Source organism: Megachile rotundata, chromosome 7, assembly GCF_050947335.1.
Source record: "Megachile rotundata isolate GNS110a chromosome 7, iyMegRotu1, whole genome shotgun sequence".
Classification (NCBI taxonomy): domain Eukaryota; kingdom Metazoa; phylum Arthropoda; class Insecta; order Hymenoptera; family Megachilidae; genus Megachile; species Megachile rotundata.
The window spans coordinates 15,270,530-15,291,616 of record NC_134989.1 but is presented as its reverse complement, the minus strand read 5'-3'; the positions used below and the strand labels follow the sequence as shown (position 1 = coordinate 15,291,616).

Here is a 21,087-nt window from a genome sequence, read left to right as displayed (position 1 = left end):
GAGTGTTGGATGTTAAAATCTGAGTGGTAGAGAGATGTGGATGGCGAAGTTCGAGGGTGTAGAGACTTTGAAAGCTATCTAAGGATCTGAGCTAGAATCTGAGGATCTAGAATTAGTTGTAATCATTAGAACATCAGTCAACATCGAATCTTATTCGAAGTCGATCTGAGACGTCAACAAGGAAGAGCTAAATTTCCGATACGATCGCGAACGTTAAAATCAGTCTGTCGTCGCTCATAAGTTGGCGATAATGAAGCCTCAGCTTTCTCCGTTCTGTACCGGGGCGCAAATAAATTCTCAGCAAGGCAGAGCATCCGCGAAGGGCAATTACGGTGTTCATTACTGCGGTAACAGCCGCCCATTTCATTTTTCCGTCGCTGTATTACGATGATAAGCAGCTACTTAGATACCTAATAAGAACAACAGCGTAGCATGGCCGCGGCATAAAAATACAATTCCCCGTTGTTGATGATCAATTATCTTCTTCACGACGACGGTTTAACAAGACAGAGGAGAACGAGGCCGCGGTTAAACGGCGAGGAACCATTCGCGTCGCGCAGTAAACGATTCATCGACTAACGATCGACTTTCTCCTACCGCGACTCTTTTGAACGCGTCGCGTTTAATTAAACTTTAGCCAACGGCCACAGAGAGGCAAGAATCTTCGAGTCCGAGGTGTCTCCCAGGAGTTGTTCCGCGATTAGACCACGGTTCACGCTGAAACTCGCTGGAAGGAAACGAAGTGTTGTCCCTTCCCCAGTGAAATTACACGGTTTTTTCGTCGATTGACTCTGCCTCGAGCCGCGATAAAGACGTTCGATCTCCCAGTTCTTTTCGTCGAGTTTTCCGACGTTAATATCGTTGCACGACTCAAATATTTGACGGCGGTAACAAACAAGTCGAAGTTATTTGTAAGACAAACAAAAATGCAATATCGGGAAACGGTGGGTATAGTTCTCCAATGAATATCGAAGCGAACTCGCAGTTACGAAGTCGAAGAACGTAATATCAGTGTCTACTTTAAAATTCAGAAAACTTGCCAAGCGCACAACCACTGCCGGGACACGTGGGACATCCGAGTGCAACGTAGGCGCTAAGAGCGCGTTTGAGGACTCTGGATGTCTGAGCTTCAACGGTAAGAGCTTGCTAGCTTCTAATCCTGTAACGAAAAACAGATAATCCGGAGTCGAAAGAGAATTTACACTCATCCAGGGCTCACCGTTGCAATCTCCGCTTTAATGTCTGCACCGAATAAGAAACTCAACACCCTACGTAATCTCGTCAAATAAAGCTTAGTACCTAACAGTTTCATAGCGTAATAGGGGTGCATAGAAATAGCTACGCTTAATGATATCATTACGATAATGATGCCAGTTTGATGAAATATTTAGTCGAAAATCGATATTATTCACCGAGTATTATATTTGTAAATAATTTGTATTCAAGGCTATAATTGCAAGAAGGAACGTAACACGAACAGAATGGTAATAAAGTAACAACTCTCGATTTCGCTGGAGTTCCGCCACGTCGTTACCGGAGGCTCGCGAGCTGTAGAGTCGCTAATTCATTCACTGCAAAAAAAAGGAGGAAGGAAAAAAGCTGACGAGGAAGAGAGTAGCGTTGAACTCGGCCAGAAAAGTCGACGGTTGCCCAGCGAAAGGGCACGGCAGAACCGGCTGATCGAGCACCCGTCACTGCCAGACGTCTAACCGACGTTTTCCAATTCGCACGGCCATTCACCGGCCTCCAATCGACAAAAGCGTCGGCTCTTTTGCAAATTGCAAATTGCCTGTGCGAACGCGCGCGCCGCTTGTTCCTCGCTCGGAAAAACGCATCGAGCTGCCGCAACCGCAATACGTTCCTTCGATTTCCTCGAGACTTCCATTATAAACACACTTTGAGCGCGAATGCGGCTGCTCCTCGCTTTGAACTCCGCCATCTTCGCAATGGACCTGTTCTGAGCGAACTTCGTGTTGCGAATTAACATCAGCTTTGCTTCATCGATTTACTCGGGCCATGTTTGAGCTTCGCCGTTCAACTTGTCTCCGCTTAGTCAATATTTTCTTGTGCATAAATTATTGGATAAACATCGAATATGTTGGGATATTATTGGATAGTATCGGTGCCAATGACGTTGGTGTACGTTGAGGATACTACATTGGAACTTTATTCTTCACTTTCTATACTTTGTGAAAGATAACTGTCTACATTTATAAAAGAACATTTATAATTATTATAAGCATTGTCTACATCTATACTTATTATGTGAACAACAAAGCTTATTCGCAAGGAGGTTACTTTCATTATGCTGTCAAATAATTTCAGTTGCAAGGAGGTTACTTTCATCGTGCTGTCAAATAATTTCAGTTGTCCGTATGGTAGAACAAATTGCATGTAACAAGCAAATTTAGAGAGTCCAAACAACACACTAATTGCGACTAACATACCCTGAGAACGCGCAGAGTCCATTGTTTTCTATTTCGTGCAATTCGAGCGAATGTCAGCCACACCGTTCATTTTTGCCAGAATTCCAGCCACCTTTCCGGCCCGGGATTTACGTTTTTCCCGCGTTCGTGGTAAACAGCGTTGAAAGGACACCGAAAGAGCAACCGCAACACGAATGCAAACAAGATTACGCCGCTATCTGTGCGAGTTCCGCGCGGCTAGAAAATAAGAAGCAAACCCGGCCGTTAGCCCGACCGCCGACAACAATTACGCGACAATTATCGGACAATGCAATTACGAAGCACGCCGGTAACCGCAAATTTCCACGAAACCCGTCCGGTTTGTAACGCCGTTCACGACCGCTGTGCCGGTGTCCGGCATCGGGGCGAGAAAACAGGGGTTTGGAGAACGAGAACGAAGAGTCGCGCGAGAGTTTCAAGTAAACAGGAGTTAAGGTCCCTGTACGTTCACGATAAAAATGACCCACTGTATTGCAACGTATGTTTCACTTCAGCACAACAATTTTTTTCGTACCAAATATTGTACAATACGAAATGATAAAGAAAGTGGGGGTGAAATTTTATTTGAAAGCATAATTTTATATCAACATGCAGTTATTAATTGTGATCGAAGAATTTTATTTGTATCTGAAATTTTATTCACGAAACGATGAGTCGTGCAAATGTACGTCCACAGGGGTGCAGTGCATTTTCAAATCTACGAATCAAATCTTCCATGAGATTCATATCTTCGTTGAGATTCATATACAGTTAGTTAATGTTAACAGTATTATATTAGTCAGCAAACAAGGACGTCGAGGTACACATGTGTCGTCAGGATTCACGGCAGACGTTAAATAGGAAGTAATGCCGTAAGTTCATCCGCGAGTGTAATTCCCTTTGTCACGGAAAAGCCGCGTTAATACCCTAAAATTGTGCCGGTGGACGTAACCCGCTCCGAGTCTGCCTTGTCAACAACGCACGTATAAGACGTATGGAAGTTACCAGTGCCTATGTCCCGGTCGCAATAGGACGCGTTAACGTGTAGAAACGTTGAAGCAGAAGAGAGCGGGTCGCGGAAACTCGCGCGAAACTCGCGAACGCCGGCGCGTCTGCTACGCGTGCTCGCGCGGAGTAGGGTAGCAGGGTAGGAGGGGTAAACGAAGAAGAGTCTCGCGCTAGTCAGTCGGCGGTGAGACTCCGCGTGCAACGCCTCGTTGCCGTGGTTCTTTTCCAACCCCTTCGAGAAAGGGAAGCGCGATTTTTTCTCCCCACGTGCCTAAACTCGGCGGGAATTCCACAGAAACAGAGTGAGTCCGGTGAAAAATTGAAGTATAGTGATTCTTAGTGAACCAGTGCAAATCGAAGAGCCTCATCCGGTGTTACGGTATATAATTTTTGTCGGTGGTCTCTCACGTCGTGTATGTTGGGCCTTTCGGTTAGAGTACGGAGCAGAGACCGCGGATGCACGACCGCGACGAAAATATCCACGAAAAATCTCGGCAACCGGCCAAACGGCCTCGAGAGATCGCTATAGTTCGAGGGACAGCTTTGATAAGATAATTTAAAAGGGGTCTCCTCGTGACTCCAATCGTTCGCTGCGAGCATCCGAACCCCCGAGGTCCTTTCTCCACGCTGCAATCCGCTTAGCGAGACTCCCTCTTCTTTGGGAATTCGTAGCCCTTTTTATCTTTTGTCGATGCACTCGCGTCGGTAGCCTGCTCGTGCAAAGCTCTTAACTATATCGTCTACTTTGTGTTTCGCGAAAAGTGACATTTTCATTAAGGGACGGTTTGTGTCTCGCTTATTCGAAGAACGAGGAGATTCGAGGGATAACCGCGGAGAAACGGTACGATCGGATAGCCTCACTCGGCTAATAGAAAAGAAATGGGTCTTGCAAAGACTTTGCTTTGTACTCAAAGTTTACGGATTAATCTTCTGGAGTCAATATTTAGAAACGTTTTACACGAGTACGATTATCAAACGCATATGACTTTTATCTGATACGGAACATCCCACTAAATTTTCCTAAAGGTCTCACAAGATTTCAAGTTACTTGAGTACTTCATAGTTAAAAAGAAGAATCATACTAAATTACACATTTCATAACCTTTCATCAAATTACACTTTCAAATTGATTCGAAACTAATTTTGAAGTATCTCAAACATTTCGAGTTATATCAATCCACCATCGAAAATTTACTTTTGACTGCGATTACGTTTAAATATTTCGTCTCGATTCCGTCGAGTGGAATTACACCAGACGATCTCAAATCGGAGAGGACAGAAAGAGATCGAGAGTAGAGAAATTTTTCGAAATGGCCAATCGCATGACCGAGCATGTTCAACCCTCCAAGAAAAAAGGAGCGGTTAAAAAACTTCATAAAGAGTATGGAGACGTGACGATTTTTACCATGTTCTATATCGTCCTTTTTTTGTCCGCGTGCACACGTCAAGAGTCAAACGAGCATTTACGTTGGCGGATGAAAAACTAACAGAAGGGCTGAAAATGTTGTACAGAACAAGATTAAAAGTCATGAAAAACTGCGATTTCGTCTGAAAACTTCCGCAAAATATTTACAGTAGACACAGTCGCTAGTAGCCTGCATTTTTTAGATAAAACCTCGAGTTAACGCTGTAAAAACATTTTCAAACTTGGAAAGTCGTGCTGCTTATGCATAAGATGAACATGCGTGGATGAAATGGAATTAAAAAATCTTGTATGAAACAATTTTGAAGTCAAGTTTTTAAAGTTGCAAAATTCGAATATTTTAAAAAATAGTAGTTCTAAGATTGTAAAATTTCGAAGTTAAACCACAGTTTCTAATTTTTAATGCTTTAGAACTTCATAATTTTAAAGTACTGACGTTGTACAGTTCGTTCCTGAAATTTTAAAGTATCAGCGTTTCAAAGTTACAAAATCCTATTTCAAACTTCTAAAATCTCAAACTAAATCCTAAATTCCTAAAGTCTAAACTGCTGAAATTTCTATAGTATCAAGGTCTAAAGACTTAAAGTTCAAAGACCCTGAAGTTGCAAACTTCAAAAATTCCCAGTAGTGTCAAGGTCCAAAGATCCACAAAATTGATTCACTAAGACTCACGTTCCAAAAACCGTGATGTCCCAAGATCCCAAACTTCATGAGTATCAAAATATAAAAATGTGAAAGTTCCGAATCCCGAAAGTGGCAAAGCTGGTAAACTGGGAAAATTGCAGAGTTCGAAAGTTCTGAAGTACCAAGATCCCAAACTTTAAAAATTCCAAAATGTGCACACTTAAAAGTTGCAAATCCCAAAAATGCCAAAACTTATGAAGTGGGAAAATTGCAAAGTCCGAAAGTTGTAAAATATCAAAGTACCAAGATCCCAAACTTCAAGAATATCAAATTGTGCAAACTTAAAAGTCGCAAACCCCAAAAGTACCAGAACTCATAAACTAAAAAAATTGCAAAGTCCGAAAGTTGTAAAATATCAAAGTACCAAGATCCCAAACTTCAAGAATACCAAAATGTGCAAACTTAAAGTTGCGAACCCCAAAAGTACCAAAACTCATAAACCAAGAATATTGCAAAGTCCGAAAGTTGTAAAATATCAAAATACCAAGATCCCAAACTTCAAGAATACCAAAATGTGCAAACTTAAAAGTCGCAAACCCCAAAAGTACCAAAACTCATAAACCAAGAAAATTGCAAAGTCCAAAAGCCATAAAATTCCGAGATCCCAAACTTGAAGAATACCAAAACAAGAATTTGCAACTTCCGAACCCCAAAACTGCCAAAACTCGTAAACTGGAAGAATTCCAAAGTCCGAAAGCAATGAAGTCCCAAGGTTAGTTGAACTTTACTATTCGAATCGAAGCAGAACAAAAGTCCCGATGAGGGTGTTTCGTCAAAAAGTTGGGAAGCGAACGAGCGCGTAACGCGCGCATTTCAAACTCGGAAGCCACAGTGGCGACGAGATAATCCCTGAAGAAGACCAGACTTTATCGGTTTTCAATTCGCTCGCTGGTTTGATGCTTTTCTCCTGCCACGAGGAATGCTTTATCAACGATAGCTGCGATACATTTCGATCCCCGACGACTGCTCCATAAAATACATAGACTTTCGTGTCCGCGTATCGGGTGATGTTTTGTTTACGCGCTTTTATTCGTGTACACGATTCTGCCAACCTCTGTAGCGCCACTAAATCACTCTTGGTATTCAGTTTCTCTTCGACCCCCTTGTATCGTTCAGCGACTTTGAAGTATTTGTCGCGAACGATTGTGGCCCGCGAATCAAAAGGCAGCATTCAAATCCCTGTTGCTTTCATTCTGTTTCGACAACAAAACGTACGCGATGTATAGCGTACATAGCCTGTTAATCCGCTGGTTTTTAATCAAACGGTCAGAATACGTTTTCATGTGGCGTTAAATCGCGACGTTTAATGTCGCCGTGATAAATGTAACGAGTTTTATCGACCGTTCAGAATTAAAACCGTGACATTAGGTCTTGCATCAACGTCGTCAGATGAAATTGTTTAGCAAAAGTTACGTTGTTGCACTGTTATAATCGGACATTTATTGGTTAAATTCCGTGTTTGGAATTTTGATCAAATTAAAGTGTTTGCAAAACGCATGAAAATATGGAAGGGTCAAGTGTTTGCTTTGCTGGACACAAAAAGTTACACGAAGCTTTTATTGAAACAATTTTTATCTGACTATTGATTTTTGTTCATTTCAGTTACAGAAAACAGCACACGCCGATTAATTTAATTCTTTTATACATTTCGACGTGTCCAATTTAAATTGCTTTCTTTCACGATATTCTAAAACGTTAGATAACAAAAATGTTACCGAGTCACGATAGCAAAAGCCATGACTTTTAATGTCCCGTGACAACGTACCCTCAGAGAAATAAATAAGAATGGGTTTGTTCGTTTCGATACATTATCTTTTCAATAGCAAAGGGATCCCAAGACCCCAATAAGAGGAACCGTGAAAGTAGTGAAGGTAGCCTGAAACAAAGATCAAGATCCCAGGAACCATTCCCGCTATCCCAATCCCTATTTTTCACCGATTCCCATGATACACGTATAACGATCTCTCGATCAGCGCGCTGTGGTCTGTAAAATATTGGTCAGCTCACTTCAGAAGCCATGACTCTTCACACCGGTCGTTCCCTAATGGAGATTTTGAGAAATTTATATAATTCAGAAATTTATTTCATGTCTAAATATTTAGCATATTTTTTAAGATTGAATATGAAGACCTAGGTATGTGGTTAGGTATGAAGCTCTCGAGATGTAAGAATATGAAAGATTCAGGCTATTGATATCTGGGGATCAAGGTTGGTATCAACCTTGTATCTCGTGGTATCATCTGGTAGTATCTGAGCATTCAGGTATCTGAGCAACCACATATCTGGGAGTCTAAATGCCTATAGACGTAACGATGTACCGATATCTAGACTATAGATATATAGACGTAGGTACTTTTTGATAAACACACGCAGAAATTCAAACAGCGCGAAATCACGATATCGTAGGAAATTCAAACATTTGGGTAGCCAGCATACCACGGAATTGCCACGGGAACGACGTGATTCGTTATTGAGGATTTCCCGAAAGGCCTAACATCCCCGACACGCAAATCCTCGGGATCGAACCGGTCGATTTGCACGCTGAATCCGCGAACAATGTTGCAGGCAGCAAGATCGATGAAATCCCGATGTGAACACCAACGTTGGAAGGAGAGATAGTGTTTCGCGAGTGATCCCAGTGAAACGGCAGAAGAGATCGAAAGGGGAACGTGTTCCAGACGCGAAAAAGCGCGCGCGGCTGTGTGGGACACGTTTGTACATATGTACATATATGTGCGCGAGTGTGTGCTTCAGCGAGGTGCAAGCCAAGAGAGGAGCAACGGGTCCGTGGAAGCTGGGAGGAACGTTAAATGAATGTTGTTGCAAGGAGCGGCTGTGATCGTGAGAGTAGAATCGGGCCACGCCAGGATCGGCCGATTTCAATTCATAAATGTGCCAGAGGAGGAGCCCACAATGGTGGCTCGGCTCCCGCAACAAGTTCTACTGCTGCTCGTACTCGGTGAGTCGGATACCCTATTTATTTTCACCACCTTTCGAACTGTTACTTCCTCTGATATTGGATCTTTTGGATTCAATCATTTTTAGTGTATTACTGTACAGAATTATTTTCAGATTTTAGGGACCATTTTTAACTTGTCACATTCGTAACGCTGCTGTTCGAATGTGATGAACTAGTCTCATATTTTCACTGTAATTGAATTTTGATTTTACCATTTTAATTTTCTTCAGTTGTCTTCAGGTTGTAAGAATAATTAGCTACCTGTGAATAACTGTCCAGAAAATTGCAGGTCAAGGGGTTAAATCCCAGGATGTGATCTGCCATAAATTCGCGATATTGTGATTTAATTGAAAGTCATAAAAATTAAAAGTTTAAAAAACACCCAAATTTTCAGAGCTCAAATATTCGTCCCGTAATTCTCCATCCCGAAATTCCTGGGTCTTCAAATTTCCGAGCCGAAATACCTCAAATCCTAATCTTGACTTATTTAGCCACGGGTTACTGTGCAAATCCGTTTGTAGGAGATGATTTCAGGAGCGGTATGTCTTGATTGTCGTTTAGGTTTCGATTTACGTTTACAAGCGGAGAACTGCTCGGCCACCCCTTGCACCGGGAACTAAATCCCCGAGTTATGCTAGATCGCTGTTTATTCGGATCTAATTTACCCAGTTAACTGTTTGCGCGATCGTAGCAAGCTACTACATAGGCGACTAATCGTGGCAAGCAATTACGAATTAGTGGCCGAAACGCATGTTTTCCTTTCCATTCTATTATGTTGAATAAATAAATGAAGAATGAAGAGCAAAATATAAGTTTATCACCGAATCAGAGTTTTCGAAAGACGGTGTATCACATGGACTCCGTAATCCCGACAAGAGTTATTGCCGAACAGGAACCCGGAGTGAGCTATCTCTGGAAACTCGAAAGTTCAACCTGGAACTTTCATCGCGTTTTACATATCACAAATCAAATTGAATTCGGGGAAGTTAGCGATCTTTGTAAGAAACGGAAAGTGTCCTTTTTGAGTCGCTTTTTCCCCGTGCGTAACAGGTAGCAGCTCTTGAAGACCGTGGACCGTTCGTACTACTGAAAAATGCTAATTCTATGTATAGAAAACTTCCTTCCGTAATAAATTCAATATCGAAGAAACTTCTACAATTCTTATCGATATAACGAAAGCCTGTACTACGCTTATTTCCCCTAATTTTGAACGTGGAACCGTTCCAACCTCCTTTTCGAAGTTGAAAAGATGTTCGATCCAACTAGAACCCAATTGACAGGGTCGTTCGCCATGAAGACAGATGGATTGGCAAAGTTTTAATTGACTAATCTGTCGAGGGTAGATAATCAGAATTTCTATCGGGAAGTTTGTCAAATCGAGTTAATCGTCCACCTCTCGTGTCTTTGTCGACTTTGCTCGGGTGACACGCGCCGACAAAAATCTCTGCCAATCAATTTCTCTGTCGATAGCAGCTCGTCAAGTATAATCCAGACGTTACGCGCGATCAATTACATCGTCGGTAGTTGGTACAATTGCGCTTTCAGCCGGGAACGGTGTCTAGGACAGTTTGCATTGTTCTCGTCGAAGCATAGTGTAAACTGCCGCAAGCTTTCGAAACGATGAAGCACCCTTTCCCACCAGAGCGTTGTTTTTTAATTCTGCGCGGACAAACTTGTAGGCCAATGTCACGATACATTTTTTATTCCCACGTATTATTAGCAATTTTGTAGTGCAAATAACTTTCAAGCACAATCTCACAAAAGCTCTTTGCCTTTACCGATACGGTGTCTCGAGGTATCCATGTAAACGGTGCTGTATGAAAAAATAAGTAGAAGATGTGGATTAAAATTTTGCTCTATCGAGCTCGGCTAACTTTCGAGAAAATTGAGCTTGAAAATTCAGGCAGAACAGGACGGAAGGTGAAGTTTAATTAAGCAGGTTCATTGGGGTCAAAGCGAAATGAATAAAGTTTCGTTAAAGAAGATCGAGACAGGACACGTGGAGCAAACTTTCTTAAACATAAACACGAGATAGAAGTTGACTGCACCTGATCCCTCAGATCTGCGTAAATACCACCGTAACGGGCTGCGGTAATTGCGGAATTATACAACGGGAATCATGAAAGCCCTAGCTATAGAATTTTATGGTAGGGATATCTGCTCAGCCAGAATACAGCGGTTCGGTATTGTTTCCCAAAAGTTTACTGTTTAGTTTACCTTATAGCTTTCCCCAATGTCTACCATCATCTATCATCATTTCTCGCTATTTTCTACGGTGAAACATATTATTGGAAATTAATTATCCCATTTCCTTTATGTCCTTCTAATTGCACCTGAATTTCTCGCGCCGAAGTATGCACTTAATTACAATCCTGCTCGTGTAGGAATAATTACTTTGGATCTCGTTTATCCTTGTTTTATTTAATTACATATTTATTTAGTTGCTGAATATTCGTTTCATCACAAAATTAATTTTACTAATGATTTTGTTTCGTCCACTTAGACAAACTCAAAAACATTTGGACTTTAGATCATAATTTAGAACATAACCTCACTTTCAATACAACGTATTGACTGAAATGTTAATTACTTGATGTATAACCCTTTGCACTTGAAAGGTGCATTCATCATTCAGTTTAATACAATTTTAAATAAATATTGGTTACCTTAAAAGAATTCAGCAAATTTTTAACTCATTTCTAAAACTTAAACGTTTAATTTCGAGTGCAAAGACCTTCCGTATTCGATGCACAAAGTGCTCTATCAAATCCCGTCGCAATATAGCATTCCTATCACGAAGCAGTATCGAGTGATTATCGGTCGTAAGGAGAAGACGAATCCCGGAAAGTCCCATTTGTTGACAGGAACGACTGTATCATAGCGACTTCCGTCCATAGCAAAGAACGTTCCATCCAAGTTGCTTGAAAGGATCGTTACGTCGATCCGTGAAACGAAACTATTTCTATGCCGGTTGGAGACAGTCTGTCTCAAAGAGCGCAGTTATGTCCTTCTGCCTGCATGACGGCACGATTGCCTTTTTATCGCACGAACGACGATTCTTCTTTTCGTTGGAATAATTTGCATTCTCGCTCTGACGCGTATCACGTGGATGATCGATCAAAGTACACGTACGAATCTCACCACCTTTTCGATAACACTGTATGTCAATATGTGAAATAACTTTCCGGCACCAATGGACAGTTTGAAAATTTCAGCAAAATTGCTGCATGCGAGGAGTATCAAAGAGCAGGATGATAAATTTCACCGTATATAACATCATTACGAGAATATTATTGTCAGACAACAGCGTCCGCGTTCTCTTTGACTCGTCTCGAGTTGTCCAGTTTATTATCGCCTCGTTGCGGTGGCAGTTTTCCCTGCATCCACAGGGACACGGTTGGTCAGAGGATGCCCAAAGGGAAAGTACGGAAACCGCTTCCGAACTCGTTCGCTGTTGTAATAAAACAGTCTCTCTTATTTACATGCCATCTAATTTGCCTCCCGTGCATTTTCGTATCAGTCTTCTTTGAACGAACGCGTTCGATGTCTAATTACATTACTGATTCGTAAAGCACGTGCAATGCTTTTATCTCGACCAATTTAATGTAACTGAATTTTTGATGCCTCCAAACGATTATCGTCAATCAGGAGGCTCGATAGCTCGTAAATTTTCAGCGGAGTCGTAAGTTACGGGAAGGAGCAACAAGCTACAATTTCAATATCGAGTCTCAGGAATCCCCTGACGGATTGCGCGTCATACAGAATGAATGTTCCATCGGTGGTTCGATGTGAAACCTACTTTGTCAGGGAACAATCTTCCGGCAATCATCCGCGATGCTGGAATCGTTGCATAATTCCTGCAACCTACGACTCTCTTTCTTTTCACATTTACGATTGTTCGCTGAATCAGGGGTTTCGTGACCTAAGCTCGAAATTGAAATTAGATGCTAAATCTGTACTATAATGTTATTCAATTATACTTCTTCCTCTTTGCTTATGCGATACTTGTGCGAAGTAATGCATGTTTGTCTGAAACTGCGTAGCTAATAATATTTAAATAAAAAGGCAGAGAACGTTTAATCTGAATAAAGATAACGCGTCTTAAAATATTTATTTCATAAGTACACGCAAGCAGCATTCGCTGCAGCGTGATACTTCGTAACCGAATCGCGTCATCAAGAGTTCAATCATTTTGTTTGTGCATTGATCAAATCTATACATAATTATTAAGTTATTTGCGTATCTTGTGAAATTCTTATTATATGTATATGAAATTCTTATTACTTTATAATCGTCTATTCTTACAATGGTTAATTGCACATAAATGAATAAAGTGAAATGAAAGGTTAAGCTTAAAGGCTACAAAGTTGCTACACGGATGGTATGTGAATCTAATTGCAGACTACAATTACAGAGTAATAGATCCACCTATTCGAACATTATCGTGTTTGAAATGGGCAGATCTACTAATCAGATTACACTGAATAGCGTGGCCGAAGAGAACAAATGGATACATAGTGAGTGAATGGAATAAAGCGATAACGAGCGATCCGATGCATTTCAAAGCGAAAGCGTATCTCAGAATGTGAGCCACCAATTTCCAGATCTATTGTGCATAATTACCGAAGCCTTACCTTACTACGAAATGGCATAGATTATAATTGGAGTAGTTGTAAATCTATTTTTATTTCAAGAATTCCACATGCCTGTATAATGTTTATATTTCCTTCCATTAACATGTACAGCGTTCTTTCCTCGAAACTGCAGCTTTATACCGAATTTCATCGAAACCCACATCGATTTTTAATACTACTGCCAGCAAAGTGGAGCTCAAAAATATCCCGGAAAACTATTCAGAAACAGTTTGGTGAAAAGGCGTGCTCCGAACTCTAAATGTAAACGTTCAATTTCGCAAAGTGTTTCCAACATTCAGTCTCTCTCCACGGAGAAATCGTTTCTGCAAAAGATGAATGCCTCATTTTTGCCCCGGCGGAATACGCTATCGTTCATCTCGCTTCAAAGTCCCCGGTTTCCGAATTAGCCGTTTTATCCACTTACCACTTTCGTGTCTCGCAAAACTAACAAGAAAGATAGAAGAATCACGATCGCGAAATTATCCAAATTCCACGATACGATCGAAACCGTTCAACACACAAAGGGCTCGATCGTTTTCCCTACTCGCGTTTCTTGCGGAGAAGAAAATGGCGGACCGTAACGAAACTGCAAGTCGTTTAATGTGCTTACCCGGAACCGACGGCAAGTGGTTTTGTGTAGGTGTTTCCGCGTACAAGCCTCTCAGAAGAAAATACAGACGGGAGAAGCTTTTGACTCGTTGCGAGCCAAGAAAATTGCAAAGTCTCGCTTCGTCGTTGAACGATGAAGATCGAAGCGCGGGGTCGAGTCAACCTGAATTATTAAAGGATTTACGGTGGCAAATTCATTTTGCCACGTCAATAACGTCGAGATGGCAGATAACGCGTATATACAGAGTGATCAAAATAAAAACAGAGAAATCTACACATTTAATCCCTTGCACTATTTTCAGTGTGACGCACCCCTTGCGTCACTTGATACTAAATTGACAGAACATTTCAATTTTTTTCTCTTAATATTATACCTCTGATTTTGACATATCTAATAAATTTGCAAGGTTATTAAATCAGATAAATTTGATCACCGAATGCGTTCGATTACGTCCGAAAGTATTACGTAAGAAGTGCCGCAGTAATTGGCAAGTTCGCAAATTTAATGCCAGCCAGGAAAGGGCTGATAAACTTGGTTATCAGCGTTAGGATCGAGGACAAAACTGGGGGTGAAACTGGCTACAGAAGTTACTCGACGTCGTGGTTTATTAAAGTCAATGTATCGCGAACAATTTGCGGTCCTGATTGCTAATAAATATTCCGCACTCGCATCGGATAATACTCTGCGTTTTAAATTGTAAATGTTTATCTCGGAAGCTATACAATTTGATCTTACGAGGGTGCGAAAAATTTCATACGCAATTTAAATTCCTTTTATCGAGCGTGAACTTTCTTTCGCTGGAAAGTGGTTTCGTTTGATCAAAAACACTTTGCAAGGCTCAAAATCGTGCTATTACGCCGGTCTAAACGTGTATTCATATCAGTTTCGAGTACTCTTGCGTTCATAAATGTTCGTGTAAAAAGGCGTGGAAAAACTTGGGGAAAAGGTTATATTTCTCTGACGTTTTATTCATCTTATAGCTTACAGAGGGTGATTAGGTGGTTTTTATAAATGGAACGTGTCGTTTAATCATTTTAACGACTAGTGGGTCAATTTTAATTAAACCGTATTTTTTTACGTGCTGTAAGTGATCATGTGTGCTGGGTACGTTATGGTTCCCCAGAGAAAAAAGCCGTGTAACAGAGCTCTTTCTGCAAATTAGGTAATAACTTTTTCGTCGGCTCCCTAAGGTCCCCATAATAGAGCCTCCAGAGTCTATAAAGCTCTTAAAGTCTTCGACACTTCCTTCTCTTTAGATCGCGTTAAAAGAAAAGCAGCTGATCAAATTTCGATGTAATAAAAATAAACACTGTTTAATGACACAAGGAATACCCTGAAGGATTAAAGATACGCAACTGGCAAATACGCAGCATTTACATAATGTATAACCAGGAAGCGATTTCGGATGTAAATTGTTCGATATTTTGTTTGCGTACCGGCACAAAATAAATACAGCCTGGAAACGATAATATCGGGGATAAATTTTCGAATGAGAGAGGGAAAATTTTCGTCTGGATATATCGATTCCCTCATATTTTTCGCATAGAAATCCGGGCGCCCCGTTTCTGCAGCGTAGGCAGTAGATAAAATCCTGAAGACTAATAGCTGGCTGCCGTCGTTGTCGCCTTTTTGTCCCACGTCCTGGTTATGGTCCCCTCGTTTTCACAATTGGAAATTCTGATTCGTGATGATCGAAAAACACTCTAGTATATCATCACGTGATACAGTGAATTTACTCTTGCTTTCTACTTTTAATCCTTTGAGCACTGAATTATTTGAAGATTGTTATGCCCATGGACGGATTTAATTTGTCTATATGGATTAATATGTAGAAGTCTTCTTAAATTCAAATGACGTGTCAGACTCGTCCACCGTAACTTCGCCCAAGTAAACAGATGACGAATCTAACTCAAATGTACCCAAACAGTTAACAAGACAGCTGAAATCAACGTCGAACACTATTTTCAACGATCACGTACTCGTTAAGCCTTGCAATAAATTCGCGAACAGTAAAACCGTTGCAGTTCTGATCCCCGTTTAATTAGATACAAAAACTCCTGAACAAGTCTGAACGGGGGCTAAGCCGTGGGCAATAACGGCGGGCAAGCAGATCAGAGAAATAGATCGTTCTCGCGAAAACTCGTAATTCGTAGAAAATCCAATAACGATGTAAATCCGTAAGCTTTGGATCCGCGAATAAATCAAAAGCACGACTTCAAACGGAAAGCGAAATTTTTTCGGGAGAAATTTCACGGATGCGAGGTAATCGGCGCTGACCAGCAGAAATTCAGTTAATTAAATTTGCAACCGTGCCGATACCGATGGAGACAGACTTCGATTAATTGCACGCGGAGGCGTTTATCAGTGAAATTGGATTCCAGGACGGCCCAGAGGAACGCTTCGCGTCGTTTCCATTCGCTTTTCTCTGTTGCCCGGCAATAAGCTTGCCATCGTGGAATCCCATCGAGCTTTCTCCGTTTGCTTCTCGCAATTACGTATTTACAATGTTACGCGAACGATTCAATCGCTTGTCGGGCGTATCGACTCGAATCGTCGTGCACGAAATAAATGGCCGTGCAGGAAGCGAAAGATATCTGTCGTCTGCCTCTCGAAACGGCGGAACGATGTAAAGTGTCAACCGAAACGAGGATTTATGGCGAAGAACATCCCGCTTTCTTATTACTGGATTACCGAGCAAATGTGCAACATCTATCAATTATAAATCGATCAGCGAACAAACTGCATAATGGTAAAATATATTTCAGAACATAAGTAACGAGAATTCTTTGAGCAAGAAATTAAAGGAGTCATTTAATTCGTTGCAGGTTCTTTCAATCTTGAACTTACAATTGCCTTCCTTTAATCAGTTAAAAGCACCCTTTGGTAACTTTCGCGAGTACACTCGTAAAAGAACCTCTTTCATTGATGCAGTGTGCCCTTTGACCGCCGGACAATTTCGCTGTTCCCTGTGTAGCATAAACAACGTTAAAATAGTCCGCGTAAATTTCAAGGGTAACCAGAGAGCGTGAATAAGTTACTGACAAGCGAAAGTGAAGAAGCGAGCGAAAAAGGGTGGCCTCAGGGTGAAAAAGGGAAACTGCAACGACGCTCTTGCAGACCCAGTAACCATTTGAAGCGCATAAACGGCCCTACAGAAAGATTTAAGCCGAGCCTGGCTACCAGGTAATTTCAAAGAAATACGAAGTCTTTGTGACTCTCCAGACGCCCGCCCTGGAGGTGTCAAAGTGGATTTTCGTCATACTGAATATCCTGAAAAATGGACCGCTCTTAAACACCCTCTGGCCTCCGACACGAAACAATAACAGTGATATAAAACACCGAAGTGTTCATCGATCAAATTGTCATCGCGATAAAAGAGACGATATAACTGACTTAATTTCGTTTTCGCTCTTTTTTAGTTTTTTTTATTCCAGTTTTGCAGTCGATTTTGTGGACGAAATATTGCGATTCATAGTGTCAGAATTTGTTGGCTCGAAAGTCAATAAAGTTTCTGTGGAGAGCTCTGGTAAAATTATTTTTTGTTATCAGTGCGTGGCTATCTCATTAGAGGTATCATGGTGTTAGTGTTTAAATTATGAATATTGAAATTTATTGTCCTTTTGTGTCGCCTTATTCTACAAAATTGCCAAACTTGTAATTTTTGAACCAACGAATATTCAAAATTATATTTCATTTATATTTATTAAACGTTTACTCTAAATATTCACGTTTGATATTATTTTCGCCGCTTTCAAAGCTCAAATATTTATTTCATTGTTAGTTTGTTACGATTCGCCTGTTTATTTCCAAACACCAATTAACATTCTGTGGGCTATTATACAAATCAACATGTTTGTCATTTGTTCAAAGCAGTACAATTGATACACCAATATTGTTTACAGAGAGTCTTATGTATTATACAGTGTTACGTATTTGGAGTTAATTTATCGTTTGAATTATTCAAATCAAAATTGTTTCGCTCAATTTCCGCATGCAGCTTCGACAACGTTCGTTCATTTACAATAATACAATTTTGAAAATTAATCGTTCTATCGCAACAGTGGAAAGCATAAAATTTGTTAAGATCCGCACAGGATATCGGGGGCGAAGCGATGGAAAATGTCGGGTAGCTATGACGTTTCCGGGAACGCAGTCCACGTTCCGGAAGCTTCCGGTTACAATAACCGATTCGAAAATGCTCGATAGGAACTTCTGTTCACGCTTTATTGTCGTCACGCACGAATAAACCGCCGACGAAGCGTGTCATCGAATACAGACGTGGTCGAACGAAAGAAATACAGCCGGGTCTTTCATGAACTTCCGTTCGATAATTCGATTACCAGACTTGTTCTGTGACAATGAAGTTTTCAGACCTTAACTAATTATCTCGCTATTAGACGTGGTTGAAGATCATAGAGAAAGTAATTCTATTAGCAGTTTGATTTCCAATAACTTACGTCCACGGATGAAACATTAACGTCTAGTTTCAGCTAACAATAACAGCGCTTTCAGGGGACCGATTACTGCAATTGGATCTAGTCGCAGCATCGAGGCTTTCGCCAAGAGAGAAATTCAGGGGAATGTTCATTGCCACGTAGAGTGGACGTTATCGAATTATTTTGTGTCCCCGATCGTTATGAACTGAACGGTGTTTCTCCGTTCGACGCCAGATCCGAAGTGCAAGGAAATCTAATTTTTCAAACCTCCTATCGACTATTTCTACCATTGTTTCAGATTCCGAACACCTAAGTAATATGTACAAAGTTTGCATTTTCGATTCCGTGTTTCATCGTTCATGGTACGTTATTACTTTTCGTGCAACGGTATTCCGACTCCTTTGCCCATTCGGAGTAACTGCATTATTGCATTCCAGTCCTGGCACAATTACGTACTGAAATGAAACGCAATCCGTCCGATGCAACGATATTGTCCGAATTGTTTCTATCTACGCGGTCGGCTCTGATAATACCTTTTAAAAGCTTTCAAACAGCTGCAAAAGCCTGCCCGAACCGATGCGGTCGAAGTTGTTAATTTTCCTTTGCTGCGATCAAAATTCGATGCAACAAAATAAACTTCGTTTCACCATTCGTGGAATATTGTGCCAGATCAAAAATCGATTTTTGCACCTCTTTTTTTCGTGTCGAAAATACGCGGTTGATTAGATGTTTGGCATCTTTGATTTGCAATAGTGTTTCTTCAAACTTCTTCATCCTGAAACTGTATGCTAAAACTGTATGTTAAAACTGTATGTTAAAACTGTATGTTAAAACTTTATGTTAAAACTGTATGTTAAAATTTTATGTTAAAACTATATGTTAAAACTGTATGTTAAAAAGTGTATGTTAAAACTTTATGTTAAAACTATATGTTAAAACTGTATGTTAAAACTTTATGTTAAAACTGTATGTTAAAACTGTATGTTAAAACATTATGTTAAAACTGTATGTTAAAACTGTATGTTAAAACTGTATGTTAAAACTGTATGTTAAAACTGTATGTTAAAACTGTATGTTAAAAGTATATATATTTAGATCAGAAATGTGAGGTTATGTATGTTCAGTATTCTTTATAGCCTATAAACTTATAAGTAAATCTACAATAATGTTGAATTTAGGTACAAGTACAAAGTTTGATAGCCAAGCCTCAACATATATAATCAAATAAAAAATTTGAGGTCATGTATGTTCAGTATTCGTGATAACTTATAACCTTATAAGTAAATCTACACAAATGTTGAATTTAGGTACAAGTACAAAGTTTGATAGCCAAGCCTCAACATATATAATCAAATAAAAAATTTGAGGTCATGTATGTTTAGTATTCGTGATAACCTATAACCTTATAAGTAAATCTACAAGAATGTTGAATTTAGGTACAAGTACAAAGTTTGATAGCCAAGCCTCAACATATATAATCAAATAAAAAATTTAAGGTCATGGATGTTCAGTATTCGTGATAACTTATAACCTTATAAGTAAATCTACAAACATGTTGAATTTAAGTATGAGTGCAAAATTTGATAACCAAACCTCAGCATATATAATTAAATAAAAAATGTGAGGCTATGTATGTTCAGTATTCTTCATAACCTATAACCTTATAAGTAAATCTACAAGAATGTTGAATTTAAGTATGAGTGCAAAGTTTGATAACCAAACCTCAGCATAATTAGATAAAAAATGTGAGGTTATACGTGTTCAGTATTTCTGCTAGCCTATCACCTTATAAGTCTAAAAGAATGTCAAATTTAAGTATAAGTGCAAAGTTCGACAACCGAACCTCAGCATATATAATTAAATAAAAAATGTAAGGTTATGTGCCTTCTCCATAGCCTACCATATAAGTCTATAAGAATGTGAAATTTAAGTATGAGTGCAAAGTTTGGTAACCTCAGAAGTTCACCAAGTATAATTCCACGTGCAGATGACAAGATGTACAGAATGTAAGACCTTGAAGAAAGGCTTGAACTAGCATTGCTGTAGAACGTCAAGTTGAAATTTCGCAAGGTGTCGGTCCAGCAATTAAGCCGGAGAAGAAGGGTTCGTAATCCCCTTCATTTTGAAGTTGGTCCCGTAACCATGTAGCACAGAGCGACATCATAAACTGAAATTCCCCGACAATTTCGCGCCACGTTCGCCAGCGGCCATCCAAGGACCTCTAATCTCTCTTCTGCCCTGTGCTTTCAAGGATCCAGGGATAATTGTCGGAAGGAATTAAAGCCTTGCCTTAACTACAGTTCGATGGAGCTCACATATGTATCAGAGGTACAACTGTTATCAACGTAAGAATGCAACATAAAATGGCGTCGTTCGAATTATCTGACCTCTAACGTTGCTTCTTGTTCGTTATTGATGCGATTTGTCAAAAGTTTCGGCAATTTCGGTTTGCCCGATTAGCGCAGCTCGAAATGCTTTCCACGTTTACCCGAAAGCGATTATTGTTATGCGGGATTATTGATTCGCAGAATGGAGGATAAATTAAGTTATCAACGCTATTTTATTTCGTTCGCATTCAGCTTATTTATACTGCATTTTCAAACAAGATTTATTCGCTTTATCATATTATTTATTGCAACGTGGAAAAGAATTATGGATATTTTAAGCTCGTATTTCATCCGAACACGGATGCAAGTTTTACAAAACAAAAGTACACGATCATGCACTGGTTCAAGTTTTTTCACCACGGTTTATAATCACTGATATTAAACTCCTTTATGCTCGCCAACTGATAATTAAAGCGAAAATTGTATAATAGCAAAACAGACTGCGGCGGCCATTAATCACGGACAATTAAATCTGTGCAAACTCCGTACGCGGAAACAAATT

At 40.1% G+C, this 21,087-nt stretch overlaps 1 protein-coding gene and 1 long non-coding RNA gene across 6 annotated transcripts in view; one reads left to right on the top strand and one right to left on the bottom strand.

The window, feature by feature from the left end:
- Positions 1 to 3,615: 3,615 nt before the first annotated feature.
- The window catches only part of Neto (Neuropilin and tolloid-like), a 102,830-nt gene continuing 85,358 nt past the window's right edge, over positions 3,616 to 21,087 (top strand). The window contains exons 1-2 of the mRNA XM_076533179.1: positions 3,616 to 3,831; positions 8,125 to 8,518. Of these exons, the coding sequence (XP_076389294.1) occupies positions 8,374 to 8,518 (145 nt within the window). The 5' untranslated portion in view covers positions 3,616 to 3,831; positions 8,125 to 8,373. The remainder of the gene's footprint in view (positions 3,832 to 8,124; positions 8,519 to 21,087) is intronic.
- Positions 17,497 to 20,507, bottom strand: LOC143264748 (uncharacterized). Of its 5 annotated transcripts, none has more exons than XR_013038666.1 (4): positions 20,152 to 20,507; positions 18,732 to 18,979; positions 18,220 to 18,653; positions 17,497 to 18,140 (listed from the first exon to the last, which is right to left on the bottom strand). It is a non-coding gene; the product is annotated as an uncharacterized LOC143264748 (long non-coding RNA). The 5 variants fall into 5 exon arrangements; XR_013038664.1 differs by having other exon boundaries at positions 17,497 to 18,112; XR_013038663.1 differs by having other exon boundaries at positions 17,497 to 18,653; positions 20,099 to 20,507.